We start from the raw sequence: 24,608 nt of genomic DNA on the forward strand, positions 1-24,608 counted from the left end.
CAGAATTCAATTATCAAGAAATAAGAAAACCTTAGCCCTTGTTGCTTCTTAGCAGCACCCTTTGACACAACTAAAGAGCTATTGTTGGGGAAGGTACTGCTCCTTTCTTTTGTTGACATTTTATTTCCTGAAAGGACAAATATACAAGAAAAGCAGAAGGAAAACAGACTTTCAGATTAAAGGGTTTAAGAAGAAAAATAAAGATAAAGAGAACTTGGGAGATGCCTGTGCTGATGGTAAAGATAGTCAAAGTATTGTTTTCTAGCAGCTAATTCATATATATATTTGCATACCTACATATATTCATTTTTAGGATTTTGAAGTTTATATCTGGGGAAATGGAGTCAAAGAACCATTTTGGGACTATGAAACAGATATAAATATATGAAATCAATGCTAGTAATGTAGATCTGGGGTTTCTTAGTATACTTAAAGTTGGTGTGTCACTTAAGGAGGACCTAATCTGAAGCAGGGGTGCCCTTAGATGCTGGAGAAGTGAACATTGAGGATGCTGTTAGGAGCTACATAGCAAAGCTGACCTGGCTAAGAAGCCACAGGAATCAGAGAAATGAAGTGGAGACAGAAGAAGAAAATAGCAGATACTTCAAGCTGAAATCAGCTTATGAAAGACACACAGCCTTGCAGTTGATCCAAGGAGCTGTTCTGAGTGCAGGGAAAAAAGCTCTGGTGCTGGGAGCTGATTGAAGAAGGTAGAATTCTCTATTTTTTGGAGCACTGGGAAGAGGTTGGCTTGCTTAAGAAAGAAAATAGAGATTTTGCCTGTTTTGCCATTTACTGCTTTCTGAGCCTTAAGAAAAGACTTGAATAGTTTTTTAGGTATCAAGTTTAAGGAACTGATTTTCACTGAAATGATGTAATGCAAACAAGGGAATATATCTATTAGACTGAAGATTTGCTCTGAAAAGCAGTTGAGTGTACAACAGGGATATGTTCCCTAAAGAGATCAAGGACATCAAGACCTGAAGATGAGAGTTGTAGGTGCATGCATTTCCCTATTCATGTATCACTGCTATATTTCTTTATGATTGTGTTCACTCACACTGCAAAACATTGTGTACATTGGTGGGTGACCATGATTCTGGTGTATGGGTGGATTGATTTCAGTTCTTCCTGCTTCATCCTTTTTGTTTAGAAAATGTCACATCACAGATGTTTAAATGGGAAGCACACTAGTGGGGACTCAGGAGCTTCAGGGAGTAGACTAATCTTAGCCCACACCAGTTACCCCCAGGACTCTTAAGACTGAATTGTAATTTATCAAGGAAACCACATTAATCAGCCAATGTTGATGCAGTTTGGGATAAATTTAGCCCATCTTGTGAGAATGAAAGATAGAGGTCAGAGTAATGCTCACATTACAAATTCAAAACAATATACCTAATTAGCCCTCTAAACACTTTTCTACAACTTTTCCCAAAAAAGATAGAAATGGCATTTTATTATGATGTGTCATCATTGGTCATAATCCTTACACCATATAAGGATTGGTTGAAAGATCTTGGGTTAGCCTTCAGAACCTGGAGTTGATGTTTTAAAATGTTTTAAAAAATGTGTGAAGGGAGGATTAGGTTTGATTGCAGAGGGAAGAATTAGGAACAATGGGCAGAAGTTGCAATGAGATAAATTTAGATGATGTGGGAGAGAAAAATTTTTGAATAATTAAGAGATATACAAAAATGAAATGGGTAGTGACTAATTTTAGTAAAGGTTCAATGACCACTTATTCATTATATTGTAGTATGGGTTTTATTTTTCTGGGCATGGGTTGAATTAGATTGTCAATATGGTTCCTTCTAACTCTGAAATATCATTATAATACATACATATGCATAAATGTAATATTTTTTTTTTATTTTTCAAGGCAATGGGGTTAAGTGGCTTGCCCAAGGCCACACAGCTAGGTAATTATCAAGTGTCTGAGGTCGAATTTGAAACCAGGTACTCCTGACTCCAAGGCCGGTGCTCTATTCAATGCGCCACTTAGCTGCCCCCAATATTTTCTGATAAATGGTGGGAAGAATATAGAAAAACTGAAGACTATATATAAATTTGAGTTGGATATCTTTTGGGCTTCTAGATGAAAAGAGAAGTAGTAGGCATTAACCTGGTATTAGTCTGGAGACAGCATAAATACTAAATGAGAAATTAGGAAATATTATCAGTGAAATATAATCTCCCCTCTCCACCCCCCAAAGAAACTGGAGCTGGCCAGCAGTGAATAGGGAAAGGGGGAGAATGTTTTTATCAGGGTTGGAAATACTTAAGCATTAAGAGAGGTTCCTTTTAGGGTATCCTCTAGATTATTGGCTAGTCAGGTGGCAAGGGAAGTGAGATGTTTTTTCATCAGGTCAGGGTATTATGTGCCAGTATAAAACACGATACAGTATGTGTCATCTACTCTGTCAAAAAACAACAAATATTTTATCTTCAGGGAAATCTATTTGTAAAATAATTTCAGATTACTCTTATAGAATATTACAACTGTTTACCTAAATTTCTCCCCCCCCCCCACTGGGCAGTGGGAGACTATAGAGGAAAACCCATTGGCTCTAGAGTCTGAACCTATATTCAAACCCCAGCTCTGCAGCTCACTACTTTCATCACCTTGGACAAATGACTTAATCTCTCTGGGCCCGTTTCCTTACAGGTTTGGATTAGATGACCTCCAAAGTACTTTTGAATTTGTAATTTATGATCCTAATACAGCTTGAAATTTCCTTGACCCCTACCTTCCTCACTCTATCCCTTCTTATTCCTATCCTATTAGTTAAATAAAACCCTTGAAGGCACTATGTTAGATCAGTTAAAGGACTTCCTTGATGACATATTTGTGTGTGTGTGTGTGTGTGTGTGTGTGTGTGTGTGTGTGTGTGTGTAAAAGTAGTTCTACTACTTATCTTTGAATGCATTCATTTTGTAAACTGGATTTTTGCTATGTTATTTCTTTGAAGATTAAAGTTATTGACTGGATGATAATGAAGTAATTTTCCCATTCTTTCCCCTTATACCTTCTACTGTATCATTTCTCACTCTTCTTTTGAGATTATACCAAAATAAGATTCACATCCATGCCCCCTGCTTAAATAGTCTCTTTCAAAAAATAAAATTCCGAGGGGTTATACATCATTTTTCTATATAGGGATGTAAACAGTTTAACCCTAATTCCTTATGTTTTTAGATTTTTCAAGACAGTGGGGTTAAGTGGATTGCCCAAGGCCACACAGCTAAGTAATTATATTATTAAGTGTCTGAGGTCGGATTTGAACTCAGGTACTCCTGACTCCAGGGCTGGTGCTCTATCCACTGAGCCACCTAGCTGCCCCAACCCTAATTCTTTATGACTTTTCACTAATGTTTAACATTTTTATACTTTTCAGACTTGGATTTGAATGTCAGATTTTCTGTTCAGCTCTGTTCTTTTCATTAGGAAATTTGGTCATAATCCTGACTCCTTGGCCTTCCAGAATGTTGTAACTCGAGGCCTCTGCTCCTTTATAGTGGTAGTTACTAAATTTGGTGATACTGTGGCTCCAAGGTATTTGAAATATTTCTTCCTGGCTGCTTGCAGTATTCTCTTTGATCTGAGAAGTAGCAGAACTGAGAGTTCTGGATTTGAGCTATTATGTTCCTGGAAGCATTAAAAATGAGAGATGGATTCTTTCAATTCCTGTTTTGCTCTCTGGTTCCAAGATATCTGGACAGTTTTTCTTTTTAACTTCTCAAAATGTCTAGTCTACTTTTTTTGATACCTTAAAAATTGGACCAGTTGTGATTTTAAAGGACTTTCTTAGCTTTTTGGTACCTCCTTAAGATGTTAATTCTGTTCACATAATTTTCTTGCATAGCATTGCCTTCAATTTTTTTTTTTATAAATTGCTGTCTCAAACTTGGGAATTTTTTTTTAAAAGGTTTTTGCAAGGCAATGGGATTAAATGGCTTGCCCAATGCCACACAGCTAGGACATTGTCTGAAGTGTCTTTAAGTGTCTTTAAGTGTCATTAAGTGTCTGATTTGAACACAGATACTCCTGACTCCAGGGCCAGTGCTTTACCTACTGTGCCACCTAGCCGCCCCAAACTTGGGAATTCTTGCTGGGCTTATGTCCAAACTGCATTTGCTTATATTTTCAAGTCATTGTCTTCTTCCGAGTTTGTGTCTTGAGTTTCCATGTTACTACAGTAACTTTTTTGGCCTGAGTTTCTTTTATATCCTGCTATTTTCACAGCTTAGTTTGAAGGCTTCTAAGTTTCCAGTGTTTCCCAAGTAGTGTGATCTGGGGATAGATCCATTTTTGACCCTTCTGGTCTACACACTACAAATTTCCATCCCAGTTTGAGTGTTCGTTTATATAAGGCTAAGTTTCTGCCGATTGCTGTTTAAGTGATTCATTAGTCTACTGGGAGGTTCTGCAGATTCAGACTATACTGGTAGCTCTCTTCCACTGCAGGCTTATATGCAACACCAAAACTTAGGAATGAGTATTCTCTACTGACTCAATACACAACTGGTTCTGGGACCAAATCCTTGCCTCTTACACAGTAGTACTCTGCTTAGAACAGATGGCTTTTGTGGCCTTCCTCTGCCTCGGGGGGGAGGGGGCTGCTCAAACTCCACACCCCCAAGACTCCTGCAGGACCCATGTCATTCCTGTCCCTTCTCATCTGTCTGTGCTGTGTGTGCCATTTCTACATTCTTTCTTACCTCTTCCACTGTATCATTGAGACTTAACATAAGGGTCCTTCAGGGGATCCCTCACAATCATGAACACTCTCTACCCCTGAAATGCTGTACCAGTTGATAGAGCTGTCAGAGCCCTGATTCCTGCTCCTGGTGTGTTCTCTGTCCAGGTGTTGATGGCTAGATGATGGGTTGTTCCCCACAACTACTACTGCCTCCAATACTTCATCACTCTCATACATGTTCTACCTGCTTAACCAGTCCGTGTCACCGTGTCTAGAGACCTATTTATTTTTCTGAGCTGCTTGAGGCTGGAAAAATGTGATCTTTTTGGTTTTCCCAATAAGGATTTAGCCTAGTATGCATTGTGGGTAATTGTGGAGGAGTTTGTGAAAAGAGCTATGACAAAATTGTCATCTTTTTCTGCCCCCATAACTACTCTCCAATTAGGTGGTGGTGAATGGAAGGTAGACCTTGGCTCTGATTCAAAGATTTTTCATGCTGGGGGCGGGGCTGTCTGTAGATAATTTTCAGTGGTCCATGAACTGAGAAGGGTAAAAAAAAAATAACATCTTTATTTTCATCAATTTTCAACTGGAATTTATACTGTGTTAAAGGAAGAATAAAATATTATTCTGCATGGAAATGTCTTGCATGACTTCATACATATAAATAACATTCAAGGGGTGGGGCTAAAAAATTCAAAGATTTTAAATGTAATTAGCAAACGTATATATATATGTATATATATATATATATGTATATATATATATATATACACATACACATCTTTAATTAATATATTATTCTGAAAAGGGGCCCATAGCCTTCATTAAATTACCAAAGGGATTCATTGAGTTTTGACTTCAGACAATTTACTTCAATCAGTTAAGTTCCCAAAACTTGTAAAGGGAAGAAGTTGCAGTGGATGATCTATAAGCTTTCTTGCAGATCAAGCACATTTTAAGTATTTAGTCTAGTCTTGGAAAGTCTTTAATCATTTCATTCTCTTTACTTCCTTATGGAATAGGTGTTTTTTTTTTTTTAAATGCATTGTCCTGGGGCGCTAGGTGGCACAGTGGATAGACCACCAGCCCTATAGTCAGGAGGACCCAGGTTCAAATCCAGCCTCAGACACTTAATAATTACCTAGCTGTGTGACCTTGAGCAAGCCACTTAACCCCATTTACCTTGCAAAAACCTAAAAAAAATTATATATATGCATATATCTATATTTTGTTCTCATTTTCAGAAAGATGGAGGAAAAAGTGCTATTAGTGAGAAAAGATACATGGAAGGAGGAAGGGAAGAGGCATTTCTTAAGATGCCTATGTGCCAGCACTGATGATTATATTACTGTATATCCTTCCATAGGACTATAAGGGTTTTGAAATTCCTCATCAAAATGTTTGCCATCAGAAGCAGTTTAGGGTGGGGCTTGTCTCAGGGATCCAGCATAGAAAGTGTGTTGTACAAAGAGCCCTGCTCGTACCCTAGTAGTTCTGTGGTTGTAGGTTATAAAATGGAGGGGTGGGTGTGATACTTTCTCTGTCACAGGCAGATTGTCCCAGAAATGCTTTCAAAATTGTAAATGTTAACTCTGTGACTTTAGTAGTATGTGCATAGGGCAGAGGACTGGAAAGATATTAAAAGCTCATTTTGGGGGCAGCCAGGTGGCACAGTGGATACAGCACTGGCTGCCCTGGAGTCAGGAGTACCTGAGTTCAAATCCAGTCTCAGACAATTACCTAGCTGTGTGGCCTTGGGGAACCCCATTGCATTGCAAAAAAAAAAAAAAAAAAAAAAAGGTCATTGTATAAACCCTAGTTATTTAAAAGCTGAGGAAACTGAAACCTAGGGAGATTACACGGTGTTTAGTGATCTCTCGATGGTGAGAGAACATTGCTTTTCTGGCCTTCCTCTGCCATAGGGGTGCTGCAGGTGCCTGCTCCCCCCCCAACTCCTGCAGGATGCAGCCAGTTGACCCACTTTCTTGGTCACTTGCAGGTTCTTATGAGTGCATCATTCCTGGGAGCCTTGTGTCTCTTCTCATCTGTCTGTGTTGTGTGTGCCATTTCTGCATTCACACTCCCCATTGAGACTAAAGGAAGGGCCCTTCAGGTAGGTGACACTGCTATTGCTCATTTCCTTTGCTTTCAGAGATTGGGTAAATGTGTTCTAAGATAACAAAATGATCAGCACCCTTTAAAGGCAAAGTATTGGAGGAACCCCTAATATGAGATACCTTTAAATACACACATTCCACAAAGTCCAAATTTTATGCCTCAACATGACAGGAAGAGGAAGCTGAAGCCTATGAGATCACAAGGCTCTAAAGATAACTTCAATAGATGTCTATTTTACATGAATTTCAACCATATATATCTATATCTATATATATAATTCTAGGTATATTATTCAATTGTCTAAATAAAGTGCAATCTTAAGATCCACCTTTAAGACCTTATATTGTAGGGAAAGCAGAGTGTCAGCTCTGGGAGGTCTGCTTCCATGCTGGAAAGACCTTGAATGCCTGTGTGTTCCTTGACCATGTCCTATCCTCCTAGTATTTTGGAGCTCATTACCGGATTGATCAAGTACTTAGTAAAAATTCATGACAATGTGTTAAAGGAGTTTCATTTAAGGAGCTGAAACAAAGTCTCTTTTGACATTAGTGAAAATCATGGCTTCTTTGAGATACTAAGGAATATAAAAAGACTCAACACTGACAATTTGTGAGGTGCCATTTTATAATTCAAATTTATACCCCGTGAACCCTGATGGCCTTCCATTAAGACAGTATGTTTAATAGATTGGCTAAAATTGTCTTAGAACATGGGTGTTCAACCTTTCGCTCTTCTAGGCCACATTGCCCAACAAAAAACTTGTCAAGGGTCACAAATAGAATTAATATTTATGACTACACTGTAACTCATATTACCAATGAGCATAATTAAGAATGAATAACACCACACGAATGAGCTTTTGAGGGTTGCATGAGGCAGGCTGAACACATCTACCTTAGAAGGGGATAGCCCTTGGGGAGAGAGGCAATGCCAACAAAAAGAATTTGTGGGATATGGAGCTCAGGAAAGGCTGAAATGAGCTGAATGGAGCAACGATCAGGGTGAAAAAATCTGAAAGATCTAGAGGGACTCATGTGTGTCTGTTTTGCAGTTGGGGGCAGATTATAGTAGTTGGAATAGTATAGAGATAAGTTCTGAAGCAATATGGCATAATGGAAAAGGAATGGTTTGAGTTGACCTGAGGAAAAGCAAGGCACTTAACATAGGGCTTAGTTTCCTTAATTAACATGGCTAATTGTTAAATTACCATTGGCCAGCAATTTTATGTGTAGCTTTAAAGTAGAAATAATTTAAAATAATCATTATTAAAGTTCTATTTTGGTGTACCCTAAATGAACAGAACAGACTGCCTCCTGTCTCTGTCTGGCTTAATTTCTCCTCTTGTCCAACTGCAGAGGTCCCTTTGTAGAATTTGGGCTCCACTGATCTACCATATTTGGAGGAAGTCTGGCTAAGTGCTTAAGACTGATTAGGTACATAGTAATTATTTGCTTTACCTTCAGATTTTTGTACACTCCAGATGCATCTAAGGGTTTTGCAAGATTTCCTCACTTCTGAGCATTTGATATGAACCAGCACTTCAGTCATAACCATTGTAAACATTAAATCTGACTGTTTCTATTTGAATTCAGTCACATACACAAAGGTATGATATATTTATGTGTAGCTTTGTGGCTGCCTTTTGGTAATGTAAGTGTAAAGCGTATTTCTCACTGGTCCTGTGCATCTGCATTCATTCCTAAAGGTCACACTTCATTGAATTTTTTTCTTCTAATGTCCTCCTTTAAATTTGGGCAAAATTATTTCCTGTTGGTTTCTTGGTTAAGCCTTCTCTGAGGGTTTTTTTGAGGGGAGGGCAAGAAGTAAGCTTGATTTCATCACTTTTTCTCTCAATGTGGAAATTCTCTCGATTGATTCAGAGATCCAATTTGTCTTTAATTTACTATCTTATAGTGAACTTACCCATCACAAAGAGTCAATGGAGGAACTTAAATCTAACTATTTCTGATTCCAAAATTAGCCCTCTATTATGTCACAATTGTTTTAAGGTTCTTAGGAGATCAGAAATTTAATGTAGCTAATTTTCACTTTTCTGGACTACAGGTGATAAAAATCTTAGCTAGTGAGCCTTTCAGTCTCATACGGGTCTGGGTCAGAGTTACAAAATGGGGAAATAAGGGGCGGCTAGGTGGTGCAGTGGATAAAGCACCGGCCCTGGAGTCAGGAGTACCTGGGTTCAAATCAGGTCTCAGACACTTAATAATTACCTAGCTGTGTGGCCTTGCGCAAGCCACTTAACCCCATTTGCCTTGCAAAAAAAAAAAAAAAGAAACAAACCCCCCAAAACCTTACAAAATGGGGAAATAACTTAAGTAGTGTATAAAACAAGACTCATCCTGGGTCCTCTATCTCAGAAAGAATTTATAAGACCTAAGGAACATACATATATATATATATATGTTAGATAACTCCAGATACTTTTAATCAATGAAGACAAAAGTTGTCCCTTTCTCTTCTTTGTAACTCCTCTCATGGCCTGGGAGGTGAGGAGCAGGGAGAATGGACAAATCCACTTCTTATAATTACCTACTAGCCTAACATATCTGAAAGTAAAGCCTTCCTGTCTTTTTTAACATTCCCAATAATAGATTATTCACAGTCTTCTTGAAGCTCTCCTGTGATGGAAAATTCATTATATCTTATTTCTTTTAGGAAGACCATATCTCAATAGCAGTTTTGAAAATTCTATCTGAATCTACTTAATTTCAAACTATTATTTTCAATTCTGCCTTCAAGAGCCAAGTCATACAAAGCTAATCTCTGTTCCTTTATGGTAGACCTTCTGTTACTCTGACAGCAAGTCTCCCATCTGGTACAGATTAAAGATCAAATTGATCCTCTTTTGGAGTGGAGTGCCTTCCATATCCTGGTTACACTTTCTGAAAGCGCTCTAGATCATGATGAATATATTTTCAAGTACTATGGTACTTATATCTCACTTATTTTTAAAACTCTACTTCAAAAATTGCAATCTAAAAATTCCATAAGCTATTTGGAGCACTGATAGAGAATTTGTAGTTCACACTAAATGTCAGATTTTTCAAAAATTCAGCTTTATTTTTCCAGTTCCACATTTTCTTCCTTCCACCTGCTCATCCCATACCAAGTGAGAAAGCAAGAAATTAATTACAAATTCATAAGTTAATTAAAATAATACATTATCAATGTCCTTTCTAATCCTGCAAATGTTTCAGGTTCTACTGTGCATCCTCAACTTCTCTGACTGGAAATGGAAAGAATGTTTCATGAGCTCTCTGGAATCACGTCTAGTCACTGTATTGATCAGAGTTCTTTAATCATGTGAATTTTTCTTTACAATCCTGATACTATAAATTGTTCTTCTTACTTCACTTTGCATCATTTCATAGAAATCTTTCCAGATTTCTCATGAACCATCTTTATCACTTCTTATGGTGCAGTACAATTCCATTAACATCTACATACTATAACTTTTCAGCCAATCCCCAGTTATGAGGCATTTCCTTAGTTTCCAATTCTTTTCCATTGTTCAGAGAGTCTATATTTTGGTACCTATGATCCTTTTTCCTTTGATATCTTTGGGGTTAAAAGTCCAGTAAAAGTACTACTAGGGTCAAAGCATGTATCCAGGGTTAATGGCTTTTGGGGCACAATTTCAAACTACTTTTCAGGATGGTCAGGCCAATCTATAGCTCCACCAACACCACAAGACATCATTGTACCTACTATTTTCAAACAACTCCTTCAGCATATCATTTTCTGTCAACTCTGGAAATCTGATGAGTAAAAAGTGGGAACTCAGATTTAGTAATTTATGAATTTAGTAATCTGGAAACTTTTTTCCCTGGGGGTGAATGTCTTATTCTGAAAACTGACTATTCTTATCCTTTGGCCATTTATCAACTGAAGAATGGCTTAATCTTAATTTGATTCAGTTCTCAATATATCTTATAAATGAGACCCATCAAAGAAAATTGCTAATAAGATTTTCCCTGGGGCGGCTAGGTGGTGCAGTGGATAAAGCACTGGCCCTGGAGTCAGGAGTACCTGGGTTCAAATCCGGTCTCAGACACTTAATAATTACCTAGCTGTGTGGCCTTGGGCAAGCCACTTAACCCCACTGCCTAGCAAAAAACCTAACAAAAAAGATTTTCCCTAATTTACTGTGTTTCTCTAATTTTGGTTACATTGGTTTGTTTGAGCAAAAACTTGATAATTTTATATAATCATAATTGTCCATTTTACCTTTTCACATTCACCATTTCTTATAATATAGTAATATTCTAATATATTCCTGTACAATAATTTATTTAGTCATTCCCTAACCAGAGTTTTCATTCCCCATAGTTTTCAAACGCAATTACTTAAGATAGTCCACTAATACTTACTAAAGGCTTACTACAGATCAGGCACTATACTAAAACAAGATTAACAAAAATAAATTTTTTTTTTCCTGTTTGCAAGGAGTTCTTATTCTAATAGGGAAGAAAAACATTAAGAACTATGAACATCCAAAATAGATAGATGGTAATGTTAAAGGGAAAGCCAAATTAAAAACTTCTTCCCTAAAGCCCATTCATCTGTAATTACCTGGTTCTGTTGAGGACACCGTCAACCTCCGTCATCCACAACTCTTCTGACTTGGCTCCAACATCCAATGAGTTTGCCAAACCCTTGTAGATTTACCTTCAGGTCTCTTTTTCTCATCTTCTCTCTAGCCACATGAAAGCCACTTTCAGACCTCCTTCACTTCTTATCTGGACTAAGTGATGTTCCTGTTTTACCTCCTCCCCCAAACCATCCTCTACACAACTGTCAAACTGATCTTAAAAGAAGTTTCAGTCGACTAATGGAATCAGAAACCAGACTGTAGAGAGTTGAGAAGAAGAAATAGAAGCAATGAAGTTAAGTCACTTTTTCTAGGAGTTTGGCTGTAAATGAGAAAAAAGATTTGAAATAGTTAGATGGAATGATACAGTATGGGAATGTTTTTAGGTATCAAAGAACAAGGAGGTAGAGATTACAGTTGAGAGGTGACTATGAAGGATTATAGATTGAAAGAGGCAGGGTCAAAAGTATAAAATAAGGAGCTGACTTTGGAGAAGGATCTCCTTTCTTCTATAAGGAAGTAGAAAGTGGTGGATGAAGTTAAAGGATTTTTTAGATGTCTGAAATGGTCTTGATTTTTTCAGTCAAGTAATGCAAGCGAGGTCATTAGTTAAGAAGGTAAAGCAAGTGGTATGGGAGGTTTGAGAAAAAAAAAAGATTTAAATAACCCCTGCATGGAAAGATTGAGGATCAGAGAGTAGTAATAAGAATAGTTTTGCAAAGGAAAGGTATATTGAAGTTAGCTTGTAGAGAATACCCAGTCAGTTTGATTGTATGCATTCTTCTAGTTCCACTCCACAACCCATGAGAGATGAACAAAAGAGGGAGGTGGAAGATTCAGGGCTGGATTTCAGTGTTAAAAAGACAGGAGAAAACTATTTGCTTAAGAAATTAGAGCAGTGGGAAGGAGGTTCCAGTAAGAATAAGTAGGTCTAGGGGCAGCTAGGTGGGGCAGTGGATAGAGCAACAACCCTGGAGTCAGGAGGGCCTGAGTTCAAATCTGCCCTCAGACACTTAATATTTACTTAGCTGTGTGACCTTGGGCAAGTCACTTAACCCCACTGCCTTACAAAAACTAAAATAGGTCTAGGAGGAATTAGGCACTGAGAGAGATGAAAGAGCATCTTATGTAGGATCTGATAAAATTATTTCAGAAAGAACTATTTGAAGTGTAACTTTTTTCTTTGTATCCTCAGCACTCTCACAAGAGCCTCATGGATAAGATATAAAATACATGACAATATGGTTAAGAGAAAAATGAAACTGACAGAATCCCAATTTTTAGAGAGGGGGAACATTTCAGCATGGAGGGAGATATCCTTTAGAATAAGCCTCTGAGCTATGTGTCCTTGGTTCTGCTCAGTTGTTAGCCTTGAGATAAATTAGACAGAATTGTAAAATTTATTTAAATGGTAAAGTTGGTTAAAAAATTAACTTCCACAGGATAGGCTATGGAGAAGTGCCTAGACAGCAATTCATCTGAAGATGATTTGGGGGTTTAAGTGGGTGACAAGTTCAATGAGTCACTAATAGCAACAAGGAAGTCAAAAAATATGAAGTATACTTGGGTCAGTAATATCAAATTCAAATAGAAAGAGGGTCATTAATTCACATATAAAGATGCCTAGGGGCTACTGAGTTTTAACATATATTTTCTAAGTTTGATTATATTTTTATATATTTAGTTTATGATATTTGAATATGATTTGTGCAACATGTGATGGTGTAGGATATATGCAGCCTTCTTTCTCAGGCTACATTAACACAAACACACGGTTGGAAGATAAAAGAACAGTCTATTGCTTATAAAAAATGTATTTGATTTTATAGATAAATGTCACCTTTAAAAAGTTTCTTCTCAAAAAAGGCAACTGACATACATATGTACCAATAGCCAAATGACTAATAACAAATGAAGTATAAAACAAGATGTACTCGGCCAAAGTGTTTGACACTTTGAAGGAAGAGATTCAGAACAAGAGTCTCAATATAAATAGTTGAAATTAGGTTAAATCTTGTTCCTGGATATAGTTGTTAAATAGGTGGAAAATGAAGCAAATAGCTTCCATTTATAATCCAACTGATGCAACTATTTTTGGTTGTTATTTCAATAGTTTTTAACTGGCCAAAAAAAAAAAAAGGAAGAAAAAATCAAGCAGGTATAGAAGGTCTATTATCCAAATTATCCTACACAGGAGTTTGTCCTTAAATGCAGAAAAAAAGTAGTTGTTTGACTTTGTTGATTATCAGATGGACAACTTATTCATTCATCAATATGAATCACAGGACACTGTAGAGGATGATTTGAAAGATGGAATGAACAAGAAGAAAATGACTCGATGGTCTTTGGAAAACTATTAAGGTCTTTCAATGACACTAAACTTTCTCTTGAAATAGCAAAGGCTTATCTTTTCAACATTAATAGTCTTCTAGAAGCTTCTAGTCTTAATGCTGTGAGTAATGGAACTCTCACTATTGCCCAAAGGGAAATATAGAGAATCACAAGGTGGGCATGAACAGTCTGGAAAATATTACAAACACAGAATTACTGCAGGAGTAGCATTTACAAAAATGAACAAAAGACAGGCCAGTTACACAGCAGAGAGTTAAACAGTACGTAAGTCCTCAAAACAAAGGTTCCCAGCATATTAGGTGGCTGCCCAGAGACAAATTGTGAGAGGACAGGAGCAATATAATTGCTCAGGCCAAGAAGATGGTTCATAATTTGTATGCTTGGAGGGAAAAAACCTATGGAATAGTCAAGTTTCCAGAATAGAAAAGGTGATTGTCTTACTTAACTTTAAGAGTGTTTCTGACTAGATGCCATAAGGGCATCTGGAACAAAGGAATGCTTACAATGTAGACGTTGGATGCTAAGTCTCGAGAGCATACCACATGAGAGTGGACTGAAGCACCTGGGTAGATTTAATCACAAGGTCATTTCCAACTCTAATATTCTGGGAGCTCTCTGCACAGGAACTGTCACTTCCTGGAAAATAGGGTAGCATTACTTTTAAGAGAGGACTGCCCATTCCTATAACCTAAGGAAGGTTTTTCACTCCCCACCCCTTCAGAGCAGTAAAAACTACCACAACAACACTTGCAACATTTTAATATACCTTAATGTATTACTGACTTTGTGAACATTACTTCAGAATGACAATATGGAATCACCTTTTTCATCATTTCAATGAAATTAAAATGGGATTCTTATCCATCTGTCTAGAAATTAGGCTGAATTTTAAAAGTTGTTCCTAGAAAACCAAGCAAAAAACCCCTAAACTCAAAGTTTCTTCTTTTTGCATTAGTATAAGAACAACTAAATATACAGATGGCACTGAATTATCATATATGTGCTGACTTTAGCTTAAATAAGTTTACAAGAATAGACCAATGGTAGTAGCTTAAGTTAATGCCCAATGCTTGACATATAATTTGATTATTAAAGCAAAAAGTGATCATAATCATTCTGATTTATTCAACTTATCTTTTTTTTTCCAGCAAGCAAAATGAAGACATGCAAACAATAACCAAATGGAGAAGTATATTTTATTTTTCACAAACATGTTCTTGAGGTAGTTTTATTTTACTCTCTCCATATTCCTACGATATATTTTGAATTCACTTCTGTATGTCACTAAGGAATAATTTTTTTTACTGTATCTAAAAAAGTAGCTTGCCTTCCTGGCATTTTTCTTGCTAATAAACACCTGATATATAGCCCATCCAAGTCTCTTCTTATCTCAGCAGGCATCGGAATCAAATAACTCCCCAGATGGTTCTTTGGACTTCTATAATAGTGCTAAGTGAATCTTTTTAAAAAAAATTTATTTAAGGCAATGGGGTTGAGTCACACAGCTAAGGAAAAAAGAATTTCAGGTTGCACTAAACATCTGGAAAGAGTTGTGTATACGTGTGTGTGTGTGTGTGTGTGTGTGTGTGTATTTTATTTTAAGAGTAATCTTGTCCCTGGTATAAATGATTTAGCTTCTCTGACTTTACTTTTCTCATCATCTTACAGATGGGAGATTTGGACTAGATGACCTCTCAGGTCGCTAAAACACATATATGGATTTGGGAATATATATATTTATGCTGCTACCATCAACTGGAAACTAAATAGTAATGGGAACAAGCACTAGCTATGTAGGCAAGGGAAATGAGGAAAATCCAGGCTCTATCACTTAATATAGAGCGTCTCTAGGACTCATTCTCCTAAGTTTTAAAATGAAGATGGCAGAAGCTTAAGTGCATTGCAATTTTAAATCTATGGTCTTATTACCTAAAAAATCAAATTTGAGTTTCCAGTTTAGTAATCATTGTTTATCAGTGAGAAAAGGAGTGTGATATGTTAAGGACAATGGATTTTGAAAACTAGGGGTCTGAGTTTTATAAAATAACATATGAAGATATAGAAATCACATTTTTTTAAACTTCAGACTTCAAATCTATTAGATAATACCTTCAATGTCTTCAGGAATGTGAGACTCATGAGATAAGGAATTTAAAAATTATCACACACTAAAATGCTGTAAAAAGACATTAAAGATAAATTTACACAATGTTATAAAATGCTTTCAAAATATTTACATGGTTATTTTAAAAGGGGTTAACTGAAATATAATTTTCCTTGATTCAAAAGTAGGGCATAAAAATGTAAAATTCTTTAAAATTTCTTGAAATTAAGAACATTTCTCTTAAATACAGGGCAGCTTCTCAAAGTATAACTTCTGAGAACCTTTAGCATTTTGCCTCAAAGCCCTTTTGTTTTAACAATAACAACTTCAAAAGTAGGAATGCTTGAAAATTTACATTAACAAAATCAAAAGGATAATTGAAGTTAAAAATGTTAAAAAAAAATTTAATAGAATTCACCATGGCCAATTTGCTTTTTTGAGTAATGTAAGAATTTTCATTAGCCGCTAGCAGCTCAATGCATTTGCTGCCATAGACTTAGAATGAGGTCTTGATGTGATCTTTCAAGAAATAATCTAATGGAGATAGAGGTGATCAAGTAAACATGATCTCCTCTGTTGATCCACTGAGCTGAGAAACCAGCATCCAAAAACAACTGATTAGGATGCCTCATCTTTTAAAAATTAATTTAAAATTCAAATAACTAAATGTAAGGCTCTGTACATAATAATTTGATAAAGCTAATTTAACTGAAAAGGCTGCTTAAATCTTAATTAAAGATATTTAATTTCTATTATTTATGTATACAAAGATAGGAGGGAGTCTCTTAAAATGTCATGGTGAACTAATTTTGCACTAGATCTTGCGAGCTGAAATATTCACATTATGAACATTCATTCAAGTTTATTTTATTAAAATCAAAGCACCACAGTCTGCCAAAAACAAAACATTCCATACATAACAGTAACAAAGACTACTGTCCTTCACAATTTATTAAGTGATTCCTCCATGAAGAAAGAAATCTGTAATCTGATTGGCTAGCATTACTCAGGAACAAGATCCACCAGTATGTGAATTATGGCCCATTAATTTCACACCCAGGGTTATAAAGATGAAAGCTAGGTGCAATCAGTTTGTAAAAAGACATTAAATATAAATTTACACAATGTTATAAAATGCTTAAAAAATATTTACATGGTTATTTTAAAGGGGTTAAATTTTAAGCAGGAATTAGGTGGTTGAACTCATGGTGATGCTTGTTATTCCAACAGCCAATCAGATCACTCTATTTCTCTCATTTATAATGAATGCAGGACACATACAAAAAGATGAATAAAGCTTCAATTTCAACCTATAAACCTTTTGATCACATGCAGCACTTATTTTTCTGAATTCCTAATATTAATTTGTGGACTAGGCCCTGGAAAAAGGAAGACCTTTCCCCTACTTCCCTGTCCCACTAGCTTTGTCATGAGATCTTGACTTCAAAGTTCAAGTTGTTAGATAAAATAAGATTCTGAAATGCAAAATTCAGAGTAACTTAATACTCAGCCTTTTGACTGTGGTAACCTCCTACTCTGTTTTGCAAGTATTCATAGGTTATACTAGTTCTGTTATACAACAATCACACAGTCTTTGGGTTAGCAGAGGGTACCATAGGTAGAGCAAAGGGAGAAGACTATTAAGTTAGTATCTTGGCATTTACTGAAGTGCTATAAACCAGCAACCCTTGCTCCCTTCAGAAATGATCTAAAAAAATGGCCTAATTTCAAATTAATCAATGAAAGGAAATAAATAGAACACCATCCAATTTTTAAGGACTATTTCATTACCAAATACTGATGTGAAGTAGTTTAAATTGAGTAAATGAAGTTACTATACTTTTAAATTCTGCTGCATTAAGATTATTTTGAAAAGAAATAACTTGTGAATACTAGGCCAAGTGGTCTTGTCAGTAAATCACTGCTTGTATACCTGGCTTCCCCTGCTACAAAGTTGTACAATGCTTGGGGGGGTCCATGAGGTTGGGCCAGCTTTTGTTTACTGTCTTCCAGAACTATGATACCAGGGCTAAGGTAGAATAGGGTTTATAAACAGGGCTACTGTAGTTATGAGATTTGCATCTCTGACTCCTGCAACCAAATTCCAAGAGAAACCTCCAAGGGTTTCCAAGGCAGAAGTAGAAGCTGGAGTTCACAAGTTTAGGTCAGGGAAGCCTGAGTCACAATGAACACTTTTACAGCCCTTTCTCCATCCTAGGGATGTGGCAAGACTAGGGATCTCTTAATGTTCTCTGCCAAAAGGGTACAGGAACATTATGACTAGGATACAGCCAGGCACCAGGGGGACGTGTTAATAAGGTAGCAGGCAATACGAGGTAATTTAAGGACTGTATCACTATAACTTTGTAACCTGAGTCCCAAGCACATAGTAGCAGGAGCTTATATGCTTAACTGAAATTAAGATATATATAGGGCATTCAGAAATGCTACAGAAAATTGCAGAGATGATCTCACATAATGTAATACTGAAACAATTAATGTTCCAGGTGGCCTTATAAGAGATACACTCAGAGGCAGTGTGGTATAGTAGAAATACTAGATCAGAAGATCCAGATTTAAGTTGTAGTTCAGACACTTACTAGCCATGTAACCTTGGACAAATTAACCTCTTTCAGCTTCAGTTTCATCATCTGTAAAATTGGAGTAATAACACTTAAGACTACCTACTATTGTGAGGAAAGCACTTTAACCATAGGAACCTGAGCTTTCTCTCACTTTCTTTCACTCTCTCTCTTGCGCTCGTTTTCTCTCTCTCTCTCTCTCTGTCTCTCTCTCTCTCTCTGTCAAATGCTTAAATATAGCAGAGGTAAAGCAGGTAACCTGACAGTTTGCACTGAAAAACAAAAAATAAAATGGTATGGCACTGAATACCACGGTAAAGAGGTATATATGTACATGCTTGCAGGAATTCTGGCTCAGTTTTATTTGGAAAATTACATTCTCCCCCTGCTCAAGCTTCATATCCCTTTGGTTGCCCTCCTTAGCTATGTTGTTCTGTTCCAACCCAAGGGATGAGTAGGGAAGGTCTATGGGGTACAAAATTGTGACAAGAGTAGTAGCCCAACAGACAAAATACTTATGAACAGCTCAAGAGCTTTTGTGCTAATAATGCCATTGCATACCTAACTGAGACTGCTGAAAAATGTCAACTATAAGTTAGCTTTTCTCAATTTGTTCACAATTATACTCAAAACCATAGTAGACACCTGATAATAGTTACTTTCTTAAGTCTATGATTCATGTTTAAGACCTCTAAAAGATCCTACATACAAGTGACAAGTCATTGTATTTTAGGAGCAAGAACTCTCTCTGTACAAGAAATGGGTATGAATCTATTGCTTATGGTTGTTACTCTTTGTGTGTCATCCTCAGTTGCACCTTAAAATCCAACTAATTGGCTTCAGAATATCATCAAATGGCATGGTTTTGAAGTGCCCTGGCCAGGTTTTTTATCCTTGATGGGTGGCAAAAGCTATAAGAAGTCTTCTAAGATAAGCTGTGGTGTTTTATTACCACCTCAAGGAAAGAAAATTTCACTAAAGTTCTGTCAGTATAAAACAAATGTTTCATCAAATATATTAGAAAATTACACCTAGGCTATTTTATTCCTTCTTCCCTAATCTACATTATTTCCATTAAAAATCTGCCCAAGACTTGAAAACAATGGACAAAAAGGAGTGAAGTTTGAGCAGCTTTAAGCTTGGCTCCATATGAAATCAAGAGAGAATTTTTTGTGTCTATTAGGCCTGATGGGAAGGGAAATCTAATCAAGTTCAATCACAAAGAACTGTTTAAGATGACATTATTAATGAGATTTGACACTATTTAAAACCAAGACTGGAAACAGCAAAATGCTCCAGGAAACAGCTAACAAAAATTCCACTAAAAGATTTTACTCCAAAACACAGTTTCATCCTAAACAACACGAGACAGTGAAAAATCACAGAAACTACTTCTTTTTTTTTTTAGTTCATTAATGCCCAAGTGTACGGTGAAGCAACTTCACATCACATACAGTGTGAAACGCTGTATGTCAAAGAATTCAATCAAAAGCCAAGTGGTAATGAATGAGGGCTTTTATCAAGAGTAAAAAACAGGTCACATCTGCACTTACTTTGTAAAGAGGCAGTATTAAGAAGTCACTAAGTTCCAGAAATGAATGGCTAGTAGCCTAAATACACCTCATACATAAAAACAACTTCACAGACAAGCCAAAAAATAAATCCAAGCATTTGTTTTCCTGATTTTTCTTTAATACACTCTCCATATTACATGACAGACCATCAGATTACTTCCTTAGTGGCATCTACCTACACTTCAATTGAATCAATCAGTATTCTAGGACATTTAATATCATATACGTGGCGTACTGTTAAGTACAGTAGAATAATCTTATAATGGCCAGCCACGTGCCTTTGGTAAGAATAATGGGTAGTGGTATCACATTTTTTGAAAATGGATTAATTCACACACGTTGAAACCACATTTAAGTTTTCAACTTTAAGTCTAAATAAAGCCTTTCTCCCTTCTTTAGAATACAATCATGCAGCTATCCTTTCAGATGCTGTTTTATGATTCTAGAAGGGGAAAGGAGGTCTATTTCAATAGTCAAATGATGCTTCCTCCCCCTATCCTTAATAGGAGTGGATGTGTGTGTGTGTGTGTGAGAGAGAGAGAGAGAGAGAGAGAAATGGGATATTAAAGAAATCAACACCTATTAAACAACCACAAACCTAAAAGTCAGAGTGGTCATGGACTTTTCTTTGCAATTATATTAAATCACTAATAAAAAGGTTTTAAAGAAAAAGTTCAAACCAATCCTTGGACTGTGCCACTTATTTAAATAGTTGGCGGTCATCAATGCTTTTGAGACGCTTTTTCCGGGGTTGTACAAAGTCATCATCTGAATCATCACTAAATATGGTATCCTCTGTTTCATTCTTGAATTCCTGCTTTGGAAATTTTTTCTCTGGATAAAGGTTTTTCAGAAGGTCTTCAAAATAGCTTTCAAGTTTTATACCAGCACTTGCAACTTCAGAATCAGGCTATTAAGGGAAATGAAAAATATCAAAATTGATATAAAGATACAAACACATTATAACCTCATTCTTTTTTACTATATAAAAATTTGATCAGACCTGAGTGACTATGTGTGTGTGTGAATGATGTATGTATAAAAGAATATTGTTCTGGTCACTGTACATCAAGATACAATTGGGATAGGGGAAAAAAATCAAGGTTATTTAAAACTATGTCAAAGTGCTTGGAAAAAAGCACCAAAGGACTACAACAGGTGTGTATAATTAAAACTTTATCAAGGGCTCTCCACATGACAGATACAGTAATACCATGCTGTCAAAGGGATGGATAAATTCCATGAAAACTCACAAAGTATCTATTAGAAGATTCTGTAATCTGAAACTGAGAGATACAGCTGAAGTCTATGTAACTGAAAATACATAATGTGAAGATGAAAAGAATGAGTCTCTACTACTCTAATAACAGAATTAGAAAGCACCCCTTTTGAAGTCAAGTGAAGAGCAAATATATGTAAAACATTTCTAACAAAAGGCTATAAAAAGCCTGAAAAATACATCTCATTATGGATGTCCCAACCAAAAGACAAACTATTCCTCAAACAACTCTGTACTCTCAAAACAAAAAAATTATAGATATTCTGTGGTAACACAAAGAAAATTATGATGTTATGCTAAAAATAATGCAAAAATTATTTTCTAAATGGATAAATCTCTTTCTTAAGATAGAAGACTTGCCTTCAAACCTATTCATGATAAATCTGAATTCTTGCAGATTCATACCTAAAGCATTATATGTCTTTGTGAGATGTCAAACATTTTCTGTGGGTTTGAATTAGGAATATCTTTAAAATAGCACTGTTATTTCTATTTCTCACCTCATTGAATTCAGCACAATTTTCAAAAATCAGGCGGAAATCAGCCACAAAATCTTCAGGTTTTGTATATACTGGGGAATCCACTTGGAGTTTCTTCTTGATGGTAGACAAGTCCATAGGATTTTTAATTATTTTGTAATAATCAGGCACCTTTGAAAACAAACCAGGTTATCTTTACTCCTAGACAGGCTTTGTCTCAATAGCATTGTCAAGTTCTAGAATTCAGATAAAGTACTTCTAGTCAGCTGTTGTTAAATTAGTAATTTATAAAGAAATACATAATCAAAAGCAGTCTCTCACCACAAGTGGTATTTATATTTTAAGCTTTTTAAACAAAGGAGCAAATGACAACTTTTATTAGGGATACGTAAAAAGTAAACCCGATAATGAAAAACTTCATTAAACTTTGAGATTTAGGGCAAAAGCTATGTTTTTCTACCTTATTAAAGGTAAATTCAACTTGTGTTATATCTGTTGGGCAAAACATTGGATAATATTATTGAAGACAGAGTTTGTGGAAACTGTGTGTGTGTGTGTGTGTGTGTGTGTGTGTTGTGTATGAGGGAACTGAGAACTGGAGTAATTAGTTTCCTGAGGATTCTACATGTGACAAAATTGAGATTTTTAATACAGGTCCCCTTTACTCCAAAAATTCAACAGTCTTTCTATTGTACCAAAGGTTATTGAGGTTTGTTATTTGGAGATCACTTCTCAGTCTCAATAGGTATAAATAATTAAGCTTTTGAAATGCTAGCATGTTATGTTAAATATAGTAACTGTCCCAGGAAAATGCAGTATGAATTCTAATAATGTGACTATTTCATAAAAATAGTCATAAAACCAACCAGGTGTCAGACTTATGGGCAGCAAAACTAGATTAAAATGAAATTAGGCAATGTTTGTAAAACAGAAAATTAAAATCAGCAGTATTTATGTTGTAACTGCACTTTTAAGTGAATCAAGAGGATCTCTTCCATTTTGAGGCTGACAAAGCTGCCCAATATTTAAACTGTACCTAATCAGAGTATGGATTTGAGCAAACTATTTCTTTTTTTCTTTCTTTAGGTTTTTGCAAGGCAAATGGGGTTAAGTGGCTTGCCCAAGGCCACACAGCTAGGTAATTATTAAGTGTTTGAGACCGGATTTGAACCCAGGTACTCCTGACTCCAGGGCCAGTGCTTTATCCACTGCGCTACCTAGCCGCCCCCAAACTATTTCTTACTTAGAACATAAACAATACAAAGGATCCTTACACTGTTTGAAAGAGCAACAATAAATTTGCTATAAACTGTTACAAAAAGTGAAGAATTAAGAATTCATGTTCAAATGTGGCCAACAATACAGAAATTTTAAGCCAGTTTTTGAAGTTCTTTAGACTAAAAATATTAAATGAGTATTGAATCTTAAGTTTGAACGTAAATTTTGTGTGAAAATATGAAACTAAAAAAATTAAAAGTGGAAAATAAATTTTATTCACTGTGCCACCAAGCTGCCCCTGATTCAAATTTTTAATGGACAAATCACATTTATTTTTATTATAGGAACTAAATATGACATGAATACTTACTGTAGAAGGAACCGGATCTTGAAAAGCCAAGCTCATTTCATGGCAGTAAAGGAACAAAAGTAGTCGTTCACACTTCTGAACAAAAAATTAAATGATAATAAAACAGGGCTTGACAAATGCAAATGCAAACGCAAACTTAACAGTCATTCAGTCGGCAAGCATGCTATATGCTAGCATATGGGATAAAAAAGGAAAACGAAGAATAGTAGCACCTGATCAAGGTGCTAATGGTCTAGCCAAAGAAATAAGATCAATACTATATACAAACAAGATGTTGGAGATTACTAAGAAAAATTAGGAAAGGTCTCTTGGGTTCATTGAAGAGAATAATGTAAAGTGCAGGGCATTTTTTGAAAATATAAATCATTACCAGGTAAATTACAAACAGTTAATAAAACTGCAATGTTATTATATAGTGGTGATTAGAAAAAACTTCTGATCATCTGTTAAGAGGCACCTGAAGATTCAGCTAAATTACTCTTTACCTGCTCTGTAGATAATGAAAATTTCCAGTACATGAAGAAGTTAAATATATCAATGGAACTGGTATTTTAGACATGATTCTGACCCATTAAGAACTGATAGGAACCTTCACAGACATTCAAGATGCTGATCTAGAATTTGAAATACGTAGGGAATTCTAGGCAAAACTGGACATATTATTAGTCTTTATGAGAGCAAATATTAAATGTTTAGATGGATTAAGAAGGATTTATAAAAGGAAAAGCTAGGATGAGAGTGCACGAACAAAATTCTGGTAACACAATGCAAACAGATTCCAACTAGAGAAGGAAAAATATATGAGTATGGCTATAACAGCAAGCTCAAGTCTTAAAAAAGAAGGTAAGTAATGAATTTAGAGGGGGGAAAAACAAATAGTGGTGGCCTCTTAGAACAGCGTCAGGAAGACTCAAGTCCTGGATAAGTTGAGAGTTATAAGGGTGATAACAGTATTCAAGGAAGTTAATGCAAGACTATTTTTAAAAAACAGTGTGTATTATATAATAAAGAGATGTTTCTCTCATTCTCTGCTCTAAGCAGACCTGGAATATGGGGCTCAATGCTGGGTGCCACACATGTGAGAAGGGACTTTAACAAATAGGAATATAACCAGGGATTTGGTGAGGGTTGTTGAAAGTAATACTGAATGAAGGAACTGGGGGTGTTTTGTAATTGAAAAGACTTAGGAAAGACCTAAGTGTTAACATTATTCATTT

The 24,608-nt window shown here is 35.9% G+C and overlaps 2 protein-coding genes across 2 annotated transcripts in view; one reads left to right on the forward strand and one right to left on the reverse strand.

Moving 5' to 3' along the window:
• SVOPL (SVOP like) overlaps positions 1-19,981 on the forward strand; it is an 87,568-nt gene extending 67,587 nt beyond the window's left edge. Inside the window, exons 14-15 of the mRNA XM_074195271.1 lie at positions 6,706-6,819; positions 19,880-19,981. Coding sequence (XP_074051372.1) covers positions 6,706-6,819; positions 19,880-19,981 — 216 coding nt within the window. The remainder of the gene's footprint in view (positions 1-6,705; positions 6,820-19,879) is intronic.
• The window catches only part of TRIM24 (tripartite motif containing 24), a 111,173-nt gene continuing 102,578 nt past the window's right edge, over positions 16,014-24,608 (reverse strand). The window contains exons 16-18 of the mRNA XM_074195272.1: positions 23,392-23,475; positions 21,825-21,974; positions 16,014-20,955 (exon numbers count right to left, since the gene is read on the reverse strand). Coding sequence (XP_074051373.1) covers positions 20,746-20,955; positions 21,825-21,974; positions 23,392-23,475 — 444 coding nt within the window. The 3' untranslated portion in view covers positions 16,014-20,745. The remainder of the gene's footprint in view (positions 20,956-21,824; positions 21,975-23,391; positions 23,476-24,608) is intronic.

Source organism: Macrotis lagotis, chromosome 7 (assembly GCF_037893015.1).
Source record: "Macrotis lagotis isolate mMagLag1 chromosome 7, bilby.v1.9.chrom.fasta, whole genome shotgun sequence".
In the NCBI taxonomy this organism is placed as follows: Eukaryota; Metazoa; Chordata; class Mammalia; order Peramelemorphia; family Peramelidae; genus Macrotis; species Macrotis lagotis.